General features: G+C 55.5%; 1 protein-coding gene across 9 annotated transcripts in view; it reads right to left on the bottom strand.

The window, feature by feature from the left end:
• PTPRF (protein tyrosine phosphatase receptor type F) overlaps nucleotides 1-14,799 on the bottom strand; it is a 730,253-nt gene that overhangs the window by 66,972 nt on the left and 648,482 nt on the right. For 6 of the 9 annotated variants that reach the window (XM_075003555.1, XM_075003557.1, XM_075003558.1 and 3 more), the window contains 3 exons: nucleotides 13,741-13,934; nucleotides 4,006-4,032; nucleotides 749-866 (listed from right to left, as the gene is read on the bottom strand). In XM_075003555.1, the coding sequence (XP_074859656.1) occupies nucleotides 749-866; nucleotides 4,006-4,032; nucleotides 13,741-13,934 (339 nt within the window). The remainder of the gene's footprint in view (nucleotides 1-748; nucleotides 867-4,005; nucleotides 4,033-13,740; nucleotides 13,935-14,799) is intronic. The other 3 variants (XM_075003556.1, XM_075003560.1, XM_075003564.1) reach the window with 1 other exon arrangement.

Below are 14,799 nucleotides of genomic sequence, written 5' to 3'. Positions count from 1 at the left end.
GGGCCAGGCTGCCCATCAGCACCACCACCCTGCATAGGACTGTGCCAGTGAGCCAAAAGCCCACGCTTCGCGGTGCGATCGAGGTGGGTCTCCCCCGAGGACAGCACAGATGTGTGCCCCTCACGCTCCCAGAGAAAACCCACATGCCTGCCGTGCTCTCAAGAGCTGGCGCCACCTAAGAACCAGGGTGTGGGTCTCCCGGGCACTCCCGGGTCTGTTGGGACAGGAGAACTTCGGAAAGAAGCGCTGCTGGATTCAGCAGGCCTGGAGTCCGCAGCTGGGACTCTGACGGAAGAACTAGCTAGGCCTGGCAGTTCACACTTCTATCTACCTCTCCAAAAGCCTTCACTGCAGGTGGCTCTCCAGCTAATCCACCATCTGCCCAAAGAGGGGCATCAGTGCACGCTAGAGCTAGGTGAGGAGGCCTCTGTGCCCCAGCTGGAGAGAGGGCAGGCAGCAAGGTGCTGGATTTCCCTTTCCTGCTCCCTGGCCAGGGTGGGTACACTAAGGCCTCAGGTTCAGAGATCTCTTCCATAATGCAGCTCCTTTTCCTCCCATTCTGCCCTGTCAGCAGCTGTCCCTCTCCTACCTGCACCCCTGCCCGACAGGAACCCTGCACAACTGAGCCACAGATGAAGCCTGTGCATGGCGGATGCAGCCTGCAGTCTACCCTTTGCCTGCCCTGCAGAAATACAGACCCCGCCTTGCCCACTCCTCCCCGGGCACCCACCCCTCAGCCCACACTCACCCGCTCCTGTTGTCGTGACGACTTTGGGTTTGCTGCGGGCGCCATCCCCTTTGGTGGTGTAGGCTGCCACAGTGATGGAATAGGTGGTCTCAGGCAGTAGGCCTCCGATGGTGGTTTCCTGCAGGTCCATTCATTAGGTGAGTGAGCAGAAGCAAGAAGAAAGAACTATTGTAACTGGGGAGGGGCGGGGAGGCAGAAGTGGCACAGCCCCTGAGCGGTGTCAGCCAGAGACACTCCCATGGGCTGCTTCCACGACATACCTCTCCCTGCGCCCAGGCAGCAGTGACGCAGCAATGACCAGCTCCTTGCAGGTTTCATTTCTGACAGCTTCCTTGCCGCCTCTCACCACGACAACCCCTCTGACACTCAGGGCTTGTGCTGTACGCACAGCTGTCGACAGCTCTACTAAACCTGCCTAGGAGCAGAGGGGCCAGAAGCGCCACCCCTACCGTTCCCTGAGCACCTCCTCTGAGCCTTGGCCCCGCCCTGGCCTCCACAGCCTCTGCACCAGAAGTCTGGATTACAAGCAGTGTCCCTGTAAGCTGAGCAGCCGCCCAGGTGAGATGCAGGTGCCACCCAGCTGGATAGCAGCAGCAGCGTCTGTCTATTGGCGGTGCACATCTCCACATGCCTTGGTGCACAGAACACAATTTATTTCATCCCGGATGGAAAAAATGAGGGGCAGGTGGTGGGGAGGGGGGCTGGCTGGCTGGGAGCTGACATGCTGCAGGGCCTCCAAGGCAGCCCTGGACAGCAAGCTCACAATTCCCAGCCACCAACAAAAGCAAAAGGCCAGCGCTACGCACCTCAGCGCTTCTCTCACTGGCCCGATTCTGGGATCTGAAGGGGCCCTTCGTGCTGCGAACTCCTGGAAGAGACCCAGGCTGGGGGAGCCGCTGCAGGACAAGGACATCGCTAGGCAGGCCCCAGTGTGCGGAAACACACGCGGGGATCCGAGACACCCAAGGCAGGCGGGATCTCAGGGATGGGCTGGCCCAGAGGGCAGTAACCCGGGATCACTCTGTCTCAGCCCAGCAGCTCTCCCAGAACCTCACAGCACAGCCACAGCCTCGCACTGGGTGCAGGAAGGACTCAGGGCTGCGACAGGGGCTGAGGTACAGGAGAGGGCATGGGGCGCTTGCTGAGACAGGGGTTTAGGGTGTGGGCTCCAGCAGGGCGGTGCTTACTTTGGCTGGCTCCAAGTCTCTGTTGGCATCACAGCAGGGGTAAGGTTGGCTCCCTGCCTGCCTTGACCCCGCACAGCTCCTGGAAGTGATCAGGACATCCCTCCCTACAGCCCTAAGTTGTGGGTTGGGGGGAGAGCCATGTAGTTACACTTATTGCCCATTGCCACAGGCACCACTCCCATTGGCTGCGGTTCCGAGCCAAGGAGAGCTGCAGAGTCACCGCTCGAGGCAGGGACAGAACATGAAGAACCCTGCCCTCACTCAGGAGCCGCAGGGAGGGACCTGGGTATTGCTTTTGGCAGAGGTGCAGGGCCAGGCTGGGAGCAGTCCTCAGCCCTGCTGCACTGACAGACTTCCAGCGGCTCATCTCCCGCTTTGGCTTCAGGAGCCTTCGGGAAATGGAGCCCAAACCTGGGAGAATCCTGGCGAAACCGGGAGGCCTGGCAGCCCTAGCTGAGCGCAGCCCCTTCCATCTCCTGCCAGCAGTGACTCCTCACGAGCTGATGGGGCCCCGCCCGCAAAGGGCCCCTGCAGGACACAGCCTGGGGAATGAGGACAGACAAGCCAGGCCTCTGGGCATTCCACTCTGCAGAGGGCCACAGATTTACCTCCCCCAAAGCCTATCAGACCTTCCATGCTGGAGCTCCCCCGCCCCCACCAGTTCCTCTCCCACTTGCTGGCCGCACTGCCTACTGAGTGTCCTTGGACAGATGAAACCCACGTGACTCCCCAGCTGAGTGGGACCAGGCAGGAGAGGCCCCACTCTCTGCTCTAGTGTTCAGATCCAGCCGTCAGCTCTCCCTGTATCACAGGCCAGGTTACCAGAGCTGCACCAGTACTGGATGAAAACAAACTAAAGCAAAGGAATAACATGGGACAGGGTGTCAAAGGATGATGGATTGGGTGTCAAGGGGCCAAAGCAGGACGAGGTGCAGGTGGGGGAGATGGGCTGCCTCCTGGGACCTGTGTGTGCTTCCCAGCGATCTCTGAAGGGCCGTTCAAGGACCTGCTCCTGGACTGCCCTGGCACCCTGGCTGCTCTCCCATTCATTAGGCTCCCAAACACCAGCATCATCAGGCATCTCTGACTTCCAGACCCCCCGGAAGGTAACTGCCCTGCCTGACCACCCGACTGGCATCATGAAGCCAGAGAGACAAACCAACAAGCACCGACAAGAATGACACCAAAATCAGATCAGAAGAGACTCCACTTCCCCGCTCCACGCCTGGTGTCCGTGTGTGTGAGCAAGTGGCAGGACTGGTGCCCCCAGAGCTGCAGAGGGTTCCCCACACAAAACACTGCAGACATGGAGTCTCCCAAGAGGATTAACTCCTCCTATGTCCATGCAAAGATTCTCGTGCAAAAGCGTGCCACTGGGAGTGGGAGAGAGGTAGCAAGGCGGGTGGGGGTGGGGGGGATCAAGGAAGAGATGATTGCACAATGGAGACATAGGGCTGCCATCACAAAACCACTACTAGCAAAACTCCTCAGTGGAAACAGCAGGAGACGGGGAGTGGGCCTGGAAAGCCCACGGGGGGGGGTAATTGAATTGCTGACTCTCAAAAGGTCATTTTCTAGTTTGTTCCTCTAAATTTATATTTCAAAATTACTTGGGCGAAATTGGATGTAACTGTTTAAATGTGATTGTTTTCCTATTACAGTCTCTGTTGCAGCCAAAGGTCATGGCTGAGCACGCAGGTTATTTTTCATGACTAGGATCAATGAGGTTTAACGATTATATATCTGATTTTACCATACAACTAACCGAGCCAGCTGCGGCCGAGAGTAGGCTGCACCTCCTGAGTCGATCACTTGAGTCTCCCTGAAATTGTATTGCAACAAGCTGGAAACACAGATTACAGAAAATGTCAATTGCTTTTCTGCATTTAGCAGCAATCTAAATGCCAATTTTCTCTGGATTTGCTGCTTGTGGAAGGCTTCACAGTGCAACTTTCCAGCCTCATTAAGGGAGTGAACGGGATGTTTTGACAGCACTATGTCTATAAAATTCATACATCGATTTGCCAGACCCCTGTGATCCAAACAAGAACACAAACGAGCGGTACTTACGTGGTCGATGGAGTCCTCAGCTCTCCACTGATTGGGAGAAAGGAAGGAGGAGAGAAAAATGAAGACAGAATTTTAAGGGATGACTTCTAGGAAGGGGCTGAGAATGACAATAGCCTGGGTTAGCCGGACAGGGTCTGGGTTACAACACTGACACACAAGAGGATCACTCTGGACAGGCTGTATCCAAGGACAGACCCGGGATACAGGGCAATCCCCTACATGCAGCCAGACTGTGCAGTAGGGCTGAAAAACACAAACAAAGCAGGGCCAAGCGGCTTCTCTCTCTGTAAGGAGCCCACTTGCTAATGCTCCGGACAGAGGTCCCTGGCCCCCTCCATCTCTCCAGCCTGGCCTACAGCTAGCAGTCGGCTTTTTCTAGCTGGCAGGGAGGGGAGCCATGGTATAGCCCAGGTCTGAACGTTAGACTCAATGGCTCACCTGGATCTGCTGTGGACAGTCCTGCTGCCTACAGAGCAGTCGTCACTTGGGCTTCCCCTTGTCACCACCCCGGGAACACAGAGCGGTCACAGCTGAGAGAGATTTTTGGCCCAGAGCCTCACGTGCTCCAGTGTTCCAGGCACAGGGGCTTTCCAGACATTGCCTCTCACTGGAAACCAGAGCCATGAATGAGGTAACTAACAGAGAGGTTCACTGCAGGGGAACCGCTGATGTGACTGGGGACACCACATCATCTGCGAGAAGGCGGAGCTGGGGAAAGGGGTCACGAGGGAGGTGACAAAGCTGGCAGACGATACAAACGTAGTGTAGTTAATTAAGTCCAAAGCAGACTGTGAAGATCTACAAATGGAACTCACTAAACTGGGCGACTGGGCAACACAATGGCAGGTGCTTTTCAAGGCTGTGAAGTGCGAAGTCACAGAAAATACAACCCTAGCTATGGATACAAACTGACAGGGTCTGAATTAGCTGCTACCATGCAGGAAAGAGATCCTAGTGTCACTGTGGAGATTTCTCCGGAACTTTCTGTTCACTGCGCAGTGGAAGCCAAAAGGGCTAACAAAATGTTAGGAACCATTACAAAAGGGACAGATAAGGCAGTATCACATCAGAAGGCCTTTATGTAACTCCATGGTGCTCCCGCACCTCAAATAGTGTGTGCAACCACACCTCAGAAAAACCTGGAACTGGCAAAGGTACAAGGTAGGCAACAGAAATGATTAAGGATCCGGAACAAATTCTATATGAGGCAGATGAAAAAGACTGGGACTTTTCAGCTTGGGAAAGAGATGATGACTAAGGAGGAATCCGAGAGCAGTCGATAACATTTTGACTGGTGTGGACAAAGTGAATAAGGAAACATTACTTACCCCTCCACACAACACAAGAAGCAGGGGCACCCAAGCAAATTACTAGGCAGCAGGTTTAAATCAAGCAAAACGAAGTATTTCTTCACACAAGGCAAAACCAGCCTGTGGAACTCATTGCCAGGGGATGTTGTGAAGGCCAAGACGATAATGGGGTCCAAAAAACACCTGGAGCTCGTCTACACTTACTAAGAGATGGACTTTGCATGTCTGGGGTCTGATCCATTTCTCTGGGGTCTGCAACCCTCCTGTCTTGAGGAGTAAGGCAGGATGACAGGAGAAACACGCCATGAGTGAAGACAGACCTTACAGCCAACTGCAAATACATTGATTCTAGTCATGCAACTGTGGTAGCTCGAATTGCGTATCTGCAGTTGACTGTAAGATCTAGTGTAGAGCAAGCCCTAGATAGGTCCATTGATGGCTACTAGCCAGGCTGGGCAGGGATGGTGTCCCTAGCCTCTGTGTGCCAGATGCTGGGAGCAGCCAACAGGGGATGGACCCCTCAATGATGGCCTGTTCCATTTATTCCCTCTGGGGCACCTGGCATTGGGCACTGTTGGCAGACAGGACATGGGGCTAGCTGGACCTCTGGTCAGACCGAAGGTGGCCGTTCTTATCTACTTGAGGCATAACTGGGGCAGCTCCACAAGCCCCCTCACACGCACCTGGTAAAAAGCAGCCCGCAGCTCATACAAAATTGCAGGCTGAGCCTTCCTTGAGAACAGAACATGGAACCTGCTGAACATTCAGATGAGAGTCCCTGATGAAAACGACCCCCTACCGTGGAACAAAAGCACGGCAAGTGGGAAACGCACATGAGACAGGGAGAGCTCCCCACAGGCAAGGCTATGACACGAAATGTCTCCAGTCGAAAGTGCCAAGCATGGCAGCTTCTCTGCAATCCTGGGGAGGGAGCACACAGATTTCTACTAACCGCTACTCCGGCTTCCAGGACCTCCACCAACACCTCAGCCACCGAAACCTCAGGCAGCGTTAGGCTACCACCGCACAAGCCAACAGCTAGGTTCTGGTAGGCTGCTCACAGAGGAGAGAGAAAGGTCCTTTGGACTAAGGCAGTGCACTTATCTTCAGTTACTGCATCTGCCCAGAGGAAGCACTGTCTACTGGTTAAGGCACAGGAACTAGAGTCCTGAATCAGAGTTATGTTCTCCAGCTCCAAAGCCCTGGGAAAGTCACTGCTCCACACTGTGCCGCCCTCTCCTTGCCCCCAGCTACAGGCAGAGTTCACAGCTCAAAGCCCTGTTCATGTTGGCACAGGACCTCGATAGCCACAAATGCGCAAGAACAGCTAAGCCTCAGCAGAGCCACACGATACTCTCGGGTTCCTGTTCCCTGAGCTGCTCCCACAGACTGGGCCCCATCAGACCAGTGGGGGCTCCTGTACGTTGCATTACAATGCACAGCACATCGCAACGTTCTCCTGGCTTAAGCTCCATGTTCAGTGGGCACTGCCTACTGGCTGAGGTGCTCCTGCATCGCCCCGACAGAACCGCACTGTGCCGTGATGCAAACGGCACCCATGAACCACCTGCAGAGTCTTTTCAAGGAAGAGGTCAGGGCACCCCCAGAGATGTCATAAAAACCAAGGTCCTCACCAACCGCCATCACTAACGAGCCTCTTCCAGCAGGCAGGGTGTTCTCCACAGCGCTCTAGCTTCACTCCAACACACGCGGTTCCACGCTGTGTGCACCGACCATCCTCGGCAGATGGGGTGAAGCGTTCTGTGTGCAGCAGCACAGCCGCTGGGGGCTCTCCACTGACCCCCATGCGCCTCAAGTAGACAAGAACAGTCACCATCAGTCAGAGCAAAGGTCCACCCAGCTCAGTGTCCTGTCTGCCAGCAGTGGCCAACGCCAGGTGCCCCAGAGGGAATAAACTGAACCCTGCTGAAGCCCTGCTGGGGAAAGGACTAGAGGATGGGCGCCTATCCCCACCCCCAGGCACTGTGCCTCTGCTGAGAGGTTTGGAGGCTTGCTGAAAGCACCATCTTCAGAGCATTACTGGAGTTTCGCCGGACTCTGAAGGAGAACACCGGCAGCTGAAGCACCAAGCCACCAGCCCAGGCCTATGTGCTGCCCCGGGGGAAGAAGCCGTTTTGGAAGGGCCCTGCCCCACTAATTACCTCACACCACAGGCAGCAGGGTTGGGACAATAAGCCAACAACGTCCCTGAAACAGCCACACACAGGAGACTTGGTGATGAATCTGTCCCGTGATGGAGCCATTTACATTTACATCTTCTGCATATTGTAATTTTGTTTCAGACGAGAGCGGGACCTGGACCCCTGTGATCCTACAGGAACACGTCAGCGATGCCATGCCTGGCCAGGCGCCCTTACAAATTTGGCTTCATTATGAAAATATCACCTGCAGATGAAAACGTTTGCCTCTTGACCCAGCTCTATGACCTCTTCAGTATTTGATGACACTGAGGTGATGCTGAGAATGCAGATGCCTCAATACACGGAGTGCAGGAGGCGAGCCTGTGTGTATGGCTGCTGCAATACCTTTACAATACTTCATTTTATACTTCTGCACTGCACGGTGCTGCTCTGTCCCTCTCCAGGGAAACGGGGGCCCCTGGCCACAGCTCTGGCAAAGCCCTTCTCAGCCAGCTCGCCTGGGCAAGGCAGAGATCTGACCCCCTTTGTCCTGGATGCAGTGGTGTGGCAGGGCTTGCTGCCCCACGCCTCTTTCAAGGGGGTCACGCCCCATAGCGGCCTTCCCATGGCCCACTCATTTAGGCCCAGAGGCCCAGTCCTCTGTGTTCAGGCCCAGTGGCCTAATCTCTTGCAGTCCAGACCTCAGGCTGATGCTCCTGAGTCAGGGCAGTAGCTCCTTCCTGCCTGCTAGCCAGCACCGCCCGACTGGCTCTTCTGGCCTTTATACTCGGGCTGCAGCTGGAGCATGCCCAGCAGGGCCATGGGGACAGGGCCTTCCCCACCGCTTGACCCGTGTGGGGTGGGTACACCCCATCGCAAGTGGCTCCAGTGAGATCTCAGGCACGTGCAGTGCTTGCTCGGAACTCAGCACCCTGGGATCCAGCTCACTGCGTTGCCATCTGCCCTGGAGTGCCTCTGGCACACACTTTTCACTTTTGCTCCATTCACAAAAGCCGGGTACTGGGCCTTCCTCCCAGCTGGCACTCCGAGCCAGGCAGGGGCCAGTGGGGAGAGCTGCTTGAGAAGGGATCCCTGCACATCACCCAGGAGCGGAGCAGAGCGGCTTGGTACTAGTGGGGGAGGGTCTGGGGAAATGGCTTTCACCCCGCTGCTTTCAGAGGCTCTTGGCTGGACAGGCACTGTGATGATCTGCAAAGGCCGGACAGAAGGGCAGAGCATGGCTGCCTGCGACCTCCGCCCCGCATCATGATACTCTCCCGTGGGACTGTGTGTGCTCCCAGACTGACGCACAGACAGCAGCAGCCAAGACACACGGCCATGCAGTCAGTTCTCTTTGCTACTGATGTGGCCAGCTGGTTTGCGGCCTGGAAGACCTCTGGAAAGCCCTCCTCCAATAGCAGGGGCCAGCACACGGGGAGGTTAACCCACTGCGTCCAAAGCTACTGGAGGAGTGCGCGTGGCGAGGGTCATTGACAGCCGAGGCCAGAGACATGGCCAGCGCACACTGACATGGGAAGCGTCCTAGTGACAGAAATGGCCCATCTCCAGGGCTTTGGTGCTAAGAGCCTGTGTGAGTACGCCAGAGACAACACACCACCCCAAAAAGCTCTCTCCATCTCAGGACGGCAGAAGACACAGGCCATTTCCCAGCTGAGCACAAGTACCAAGGCAAGCTGATTGGGAAGGTCACTTTCCAAGCTCCCCACTGGCCACGGGTTTCTGCTGTGTGTCTGTACAGACCAGGGATCAGAGCTCAGTCTGACCTAAACATGCACCCAGTCACCTGGGCAGACAGCCCGCGTCCTTTGCACCACATGTTCCAACCCCCCGACACTCTGTAGGCCAACAGCTGCTCCCTCTCTGAGCTGTACCTGAACCCAGGGCGGGAGCAGAGACAACATGAAAAGCTGACATCTGTCAGCTTCTGCAGCTCACTGGCCAGCTCCCACCCTGGCTCACCTTGGGGCTTTGCAGCAGAATAGGCCAGTTCCTGGCAGCTGGGGAGGTGAGGACGAGTCACACACCCCGCCCCTTTCTCCTGGACACCCTCCTCATGAATCCAGGATTGCCCAGGAGGAAGAGAAGAAAGGGGTTATTGCTCACAGCTCACACAGGGACCAGAAGGGCGACTGCCCAGGCAGCATACCCCGAATGGCGGTGGGGCTCAATCTCTGGTTGGAGGTTGGTTTCAAGTGGGGTGCCCCAAGGATCGGTTCTAGGGCTGGTATTATTCAACGTCTTTATTAATGACCTGGATGAGGGGATGGATTGCACCCTCAGCAAATCTGTAGATGACACTAAGATACAGGGACAGCTAGATATGTTGGAAGGTAGGGATAGCGTGCAGAATGACCTAGACAAACTGAAGGATTGGGCCAAAAGACATCTGATGCGGTTCAACAACAAGAAGGGTGATCAACAGGTTCAACAGGGTGATCAAACACTGGAACGAATTGCCAAGGGAGGTGGTAGAATCTCCATCACTGGAGATATTTAAGAAGAGATTAGATAGCTGGCTTTCAGGGATGGTCTAGAAAGTGCTTGGTCCTGCCATGAGGGCAGGGGGCTGGACTCGATGGCCTCTCGAGGTCCCTTCCAGTCCTACTCTTCTATGATTCTATGATTCTAAGGAGAAGTGCAGAGTTCTGCACTTGGGACGGAAGAATCCCAAACATTGCTACAGGCTGGGGACTGACTGGCTGAGTAGAAGTGCAGCAGAAAAGGACTTGGGGATTACAGTGGATGAGATGCTGAATATGAGTTAGCAGTGTGCCCTTGTAGCCAAAAAGGCCAATGGCGTATTGGGGTGAATTAGGAGAAGCATTTCCAGCAGATCTACAGAAGTTATTATTCCCCTCTGCTCGGCACTGGTGAGGTCACATCTGGAGTATTGCATCCAGTTCTGGGCACCCCAGTACAGAAAGGATGTGGACACATTGGAGGAGGTTCAGCAGAGGGCAACAAAAATGATTATGGAACTGGAGCACAAGACTTATGAGGAGAGGCTGAGGGATTTGGGCTTATTTAGCTTGCAGAAGAGAAGAGTAAGAGTGAGGGATAATTTGACAACAGCCTTCAACTTCCTGAAGGGGAGCTCTAAAGAGGATGGAGAGAGACTATTCTCAGTGGTGACAAATGGCAAAACAAGGAGCGATGGTCTGAAGCTACAGCGGGAGAGGAGTAGGTTCGATATTAGGAAAAACTGTTTCACCAGGAGGGTGGTGAAGCACTGGAATGTGTTGCCTAGAGAGGTGGTGGAATCTCCATCCCGAGAGGTTTTTAAGTCCCAGCTTGACAAAGTCCTGGCTGGGATGACTTAGTGGGGGTTGATCCTGCTTGAAGCAGGGGGCTGGACTAGATGACCTCTTGTGGTCCGTTCCAGCCCTAGGATTCTATGATTCCCCATCTGCTCTGGCAGCTAGAGTCAGCCATGCCAGCAGGCACCGCAGTCCTAACTCCCTGGGGAAAGGAATGGACGGTCTTGGACATGAAGACTCAGGGGCCAAAACCCAGAACACATGAAAGAAACCACCCTTCGTCCAGTCATTCATTCTCCTTCCACACTCTCTGGCACCAGGCTAGCTGCCTGGCTGCTGGCTTCCTGCTCAGCTCACCAGTTCTGGGTAATGGTGGCTCTCAATTATCTGAATAACTAACATCTCCAGTCCCCTGGGTTCTCCCTTTCATCTTCAGTTCCACTTTCTGTATTCCCAGAGGTGGAAGATCTCTGGGAAAGCCCTCCTCCGCTAGCAGAAGGCCAGCACAAGTGGAGGTTAACATGCCGCTTCGTATGGTGATGCTCACTGACAGCTGACGACCAGAGGGTCTGAGTTATTTTCAGCTGCAAACACTGACCAATTCAGTCAGCTTTACCAGCAGCATCTTTACCCCACTGCAGGCCCTAGACTGGGGGGCTCTGCCTGCTCACAGTCAAATCGTCATCCATGAGGGCCTGCCCACTGGCCCGGAAGAAGATTTCCTCTCTAACCCCACAGGTGTCAGCTCAGTGCTTTTCTTGTGCCGGAAATCCATCTCTCACGAGAGCTCAGCAGCACCAGCATGATGGAGTCCACCTTCCTTTGGGCCTGGGCTTTCATAATGGGGGTCCCAGCGACTCCTTTTCTTTGCACTGATACAAAGGGCCCTTTCCCCTGACTCCACATGTTGTATCCCTGGAGCGTCCATCGGGAAGAGCCTGAACAGGCCTTTGCTGGGAAGTTCAGCTCTTCCTCACTGGCTCCTCCCTCAGTGCTAGAAAGTTCTCTCTGAAGACCTCTCCTGGCAAAGGCATCAGCTCATCCTGGTGCCCCTGGCCTCCTGGAGAGCAGGGCTCCACCTGACAATCACCAGCCACCCTGGGCCGCCCTTCTCGTTTCACTCCATAGGCCTTCCCTGAAACGACGGGGCCGGGATGGCTGTGTCACTTGGAGAGGTACATGGGAGAAATCCACAGCTAGCAAGGAACTGTCCACATAATGCCAGAGACTGCGTAGTGCTCCACAGGCCCAGCTCCCGCAGGCAGCTTGCCTGCTTGGCCACAACTGCTCTGCGTGACGGCAAACAAACCAGAACACCTGGGGGAAACCAACCACAGCCAGTGTGTCCGAGGCCAGCACGGGCCGGCTTCCAGCAACACACGGTGACAGTCAATTAACGAGGCTTGTCTCCCGTGCCCCTTGCACACCTTTGGCGAGAGAAGAGCTGCTGGGTGCTGTGAACCACAGACATGGCCTCAGCCACACACAAACTCACTCAGCAAGAGACACCCCCCTTCCTTTACAGGACACACACCTGCACAAGGGAGCTTAATACTCTTCGGAACGTTTCCAGCCTAGGAATCCCCCACTTATGGCGAGCTAGCCTGGGGCTCCCCATGGTCTAGCGAACAAGCAAGACATGAACGTGAGGCTGCCTGCTTGAAGGGGTAAGTTCTGAAAGCAACCACCAGAGCCAGAGTGCTTGCTCCAGCCTACCGCTGGGATGAACCCACTAGCCCCAGCTAAACAAGGCAGCAATAAATTGCTCCAGCTCCAGCATGACAATGCCAATCTCATGGAAAAAGAAACAGCCATTAGGCAGCTTTCCTGTATTCAAATAAAGCAGCACATGAAACCCCAGTGAGGTCCCCTACAGCCAGACCATCTCCTCTCCTTCACACTGTCCTTCTCCACCCTGCTCCTGGGTCTGGTCCTTCTCAGTCTGAATGGGAGAAACCCTGTGCTGGGCACTGGGCCTCCTGCTGAGAAACGGGTCAGTGATTCCTGGCTGCAGTCAGGAGCTAGCTGGCTCAATGAATGGCAGCAGCTCTCCAGTGCTAGCATGGGGGCTAAGCCAGCAGGCTGGGCTGAATTAGCCAGTAGTCACTTGCAGCAGCGCACCTTGTACTTCATTAAGCCTCCCTCTTTGCAGAGAAGGGCCTAGCCCCGCTGCAGGGCACAGGGCTCCCACAGAAGGATCCGATCCTAGCTGCGTCTACGACTCAGGCGAGAACCTGAAGACCTTCCCCCACCCCAGGAGGGGTGAGGGCTTTGGCTTGTGCAGGGAGTCCAGACTGACCAGGGGAGGGCCCTCAGGTGGCACACACGAGAGAAGCCATTCCCAGGCTCAGCTCCTCACACCTGCCCCTCTGGTCACCCTTGTGCCTCAGGCCGACTCTCACCTGTACATGGGCCTGGCTGAGCCTCGGCACTGCGGCTCTGGCTGGAGCCCTGCAGACGCCTAGCAATGGAGAATTTCATGGCTCCCGGGGCAGCATGCAGGGCTGCGTCTGAGGATAGGCAAGCACAAGCAAAGACCTGCCTAGGACCCTGCCTGTCATGGCTCCGCCCCATCTGAACAGTAGCGGTGCAGAAGGAAGCAGGTGCCCACGACTCATCTGAAGCGCTCCGAAGGGTCACTGCCTGCTTCGCAAGATGCTGACATGACAGGCTAGCTCCCCACTTCCATTTAACCCACAGGGATGGGGCTGAAAGGAAACCAATCCCTGGCACCGCAATCCACAGGGGAGCAGAAGGGAGCTGGATAAAGCAATCAACACCTCATTAACCTTGTCCCCTGTTCCAAAGGGGCAAGCCACAATCTCCTCCGGGAATCCTCCAGCCAGTGACTTAGTGCCCTGTGGCTGCGTCCTACACATCACAGTGTGCGCCTGTCCTTGGGACCCCGGGGTAGCTGCACGAGGGAGGCGTGTGCGCAGTGCTTTACATGGATGCGACGTGATAATGACTGGCCAAGGCCCACAGCCCCCAGTCCCCATACTGTACCTGGGCCTCTGCTAACATGACATCTTTGATAACAGGCTGCCCTTGCGGTTCATTGTTTTCCAGCTTCACATAAGTGACCTGGTATCCCCGGATCTGGCCGTGCTGCTTGTTGGAGAGAGGCAATTTCCAGCTGACTCGGATAGCTGTTGAGTTTACAGACTCCACCTCCACCTTTCGTGGTGGGGCACTGGGCACTAGAACACACAGAAGACAGACAGTGTTACTGGCACAGGCCACGCTACCATCACCACCACCATGGCTCTTCCATTCTCTGCTCCTGCACTGACCGAATGGGGTCACTCAAGAAAGCCACTCTCCCTCACTCCCAGAGAGCACCCCTGGCAGAGCCAGCGGGGAGCAGTCACTAACCCTCAGGAGGGAACCGCTGCCATGTAAGCAAGACAAGCTACCAGTAGGACACAGTTCAAGTCCCTTGCCCACTGTGGAAGGGCCCTCACCCATGCTTCCTTCACAGGGGAGGCTCCAGGGCCTGTAATAGGCCCATTGGCAGCACAAAACCCTCCCAGTAAGGTGATTAAGGATGGGCAGCTGACAGGGACATAACGAAGGCTGCTAGTCCAACACACCAGAACCAGCTACCCAGCGGGAATGCCCGGCTGTGAAGCCTCAGGGCAATTTGCTCTTCCCCCAGAGGTCTCTTAGCTGTAGATAATTAAATAGAAGGGAGAGAGGGAGGAGTGAAGGTTCCAGCACTGCTAAGCAGGTGAAGGAGTCACAGGGCACAAGGCTTTGGTCAAGTCATCCCCACCACAAGCCTGGTGATCCCAGAGCTGTCACCCAACCCCTGAGGGACGCTGGGTAAATCCTGTGGCTCCTGTCCTTGGAGAGGTGAGTTGAAGCCACCGCTCCCCACTCCTCCCAGCTGGGAAACCAGGGTGAAAAGCAAGATGCTCCTGAGACGGGCTTGCTCATCATCCTTGGCAGCAGCAGCTCCTGCACCTGGAGACACTTACACAGTGTATGCTAGGAACCCAGCCCATGGGGGACTGGGAGGTTATTCCCATTCGGGCATCTGCTGTGCTGTCCATGCCAATGAAG

Source organism: Carettochelys insculpta, chromosome 9, assembly GCF_033958435.1.
Source record: "Carettochelys insculpta isolate YL-2023 chromosome 9, ASM3395843v1, whole genome shotgun sequence".
NCBI lineage: Eukaryota > Metazoa > Chordata > Testudines > Carettochelyidae > Carettochelys > Carettochelys insculpta.
The sequence above is the reverse complement of the archived record's forward strand: the minus strand, read 5'-3'. Positions and strand labels throughout refer to the sequence as shown.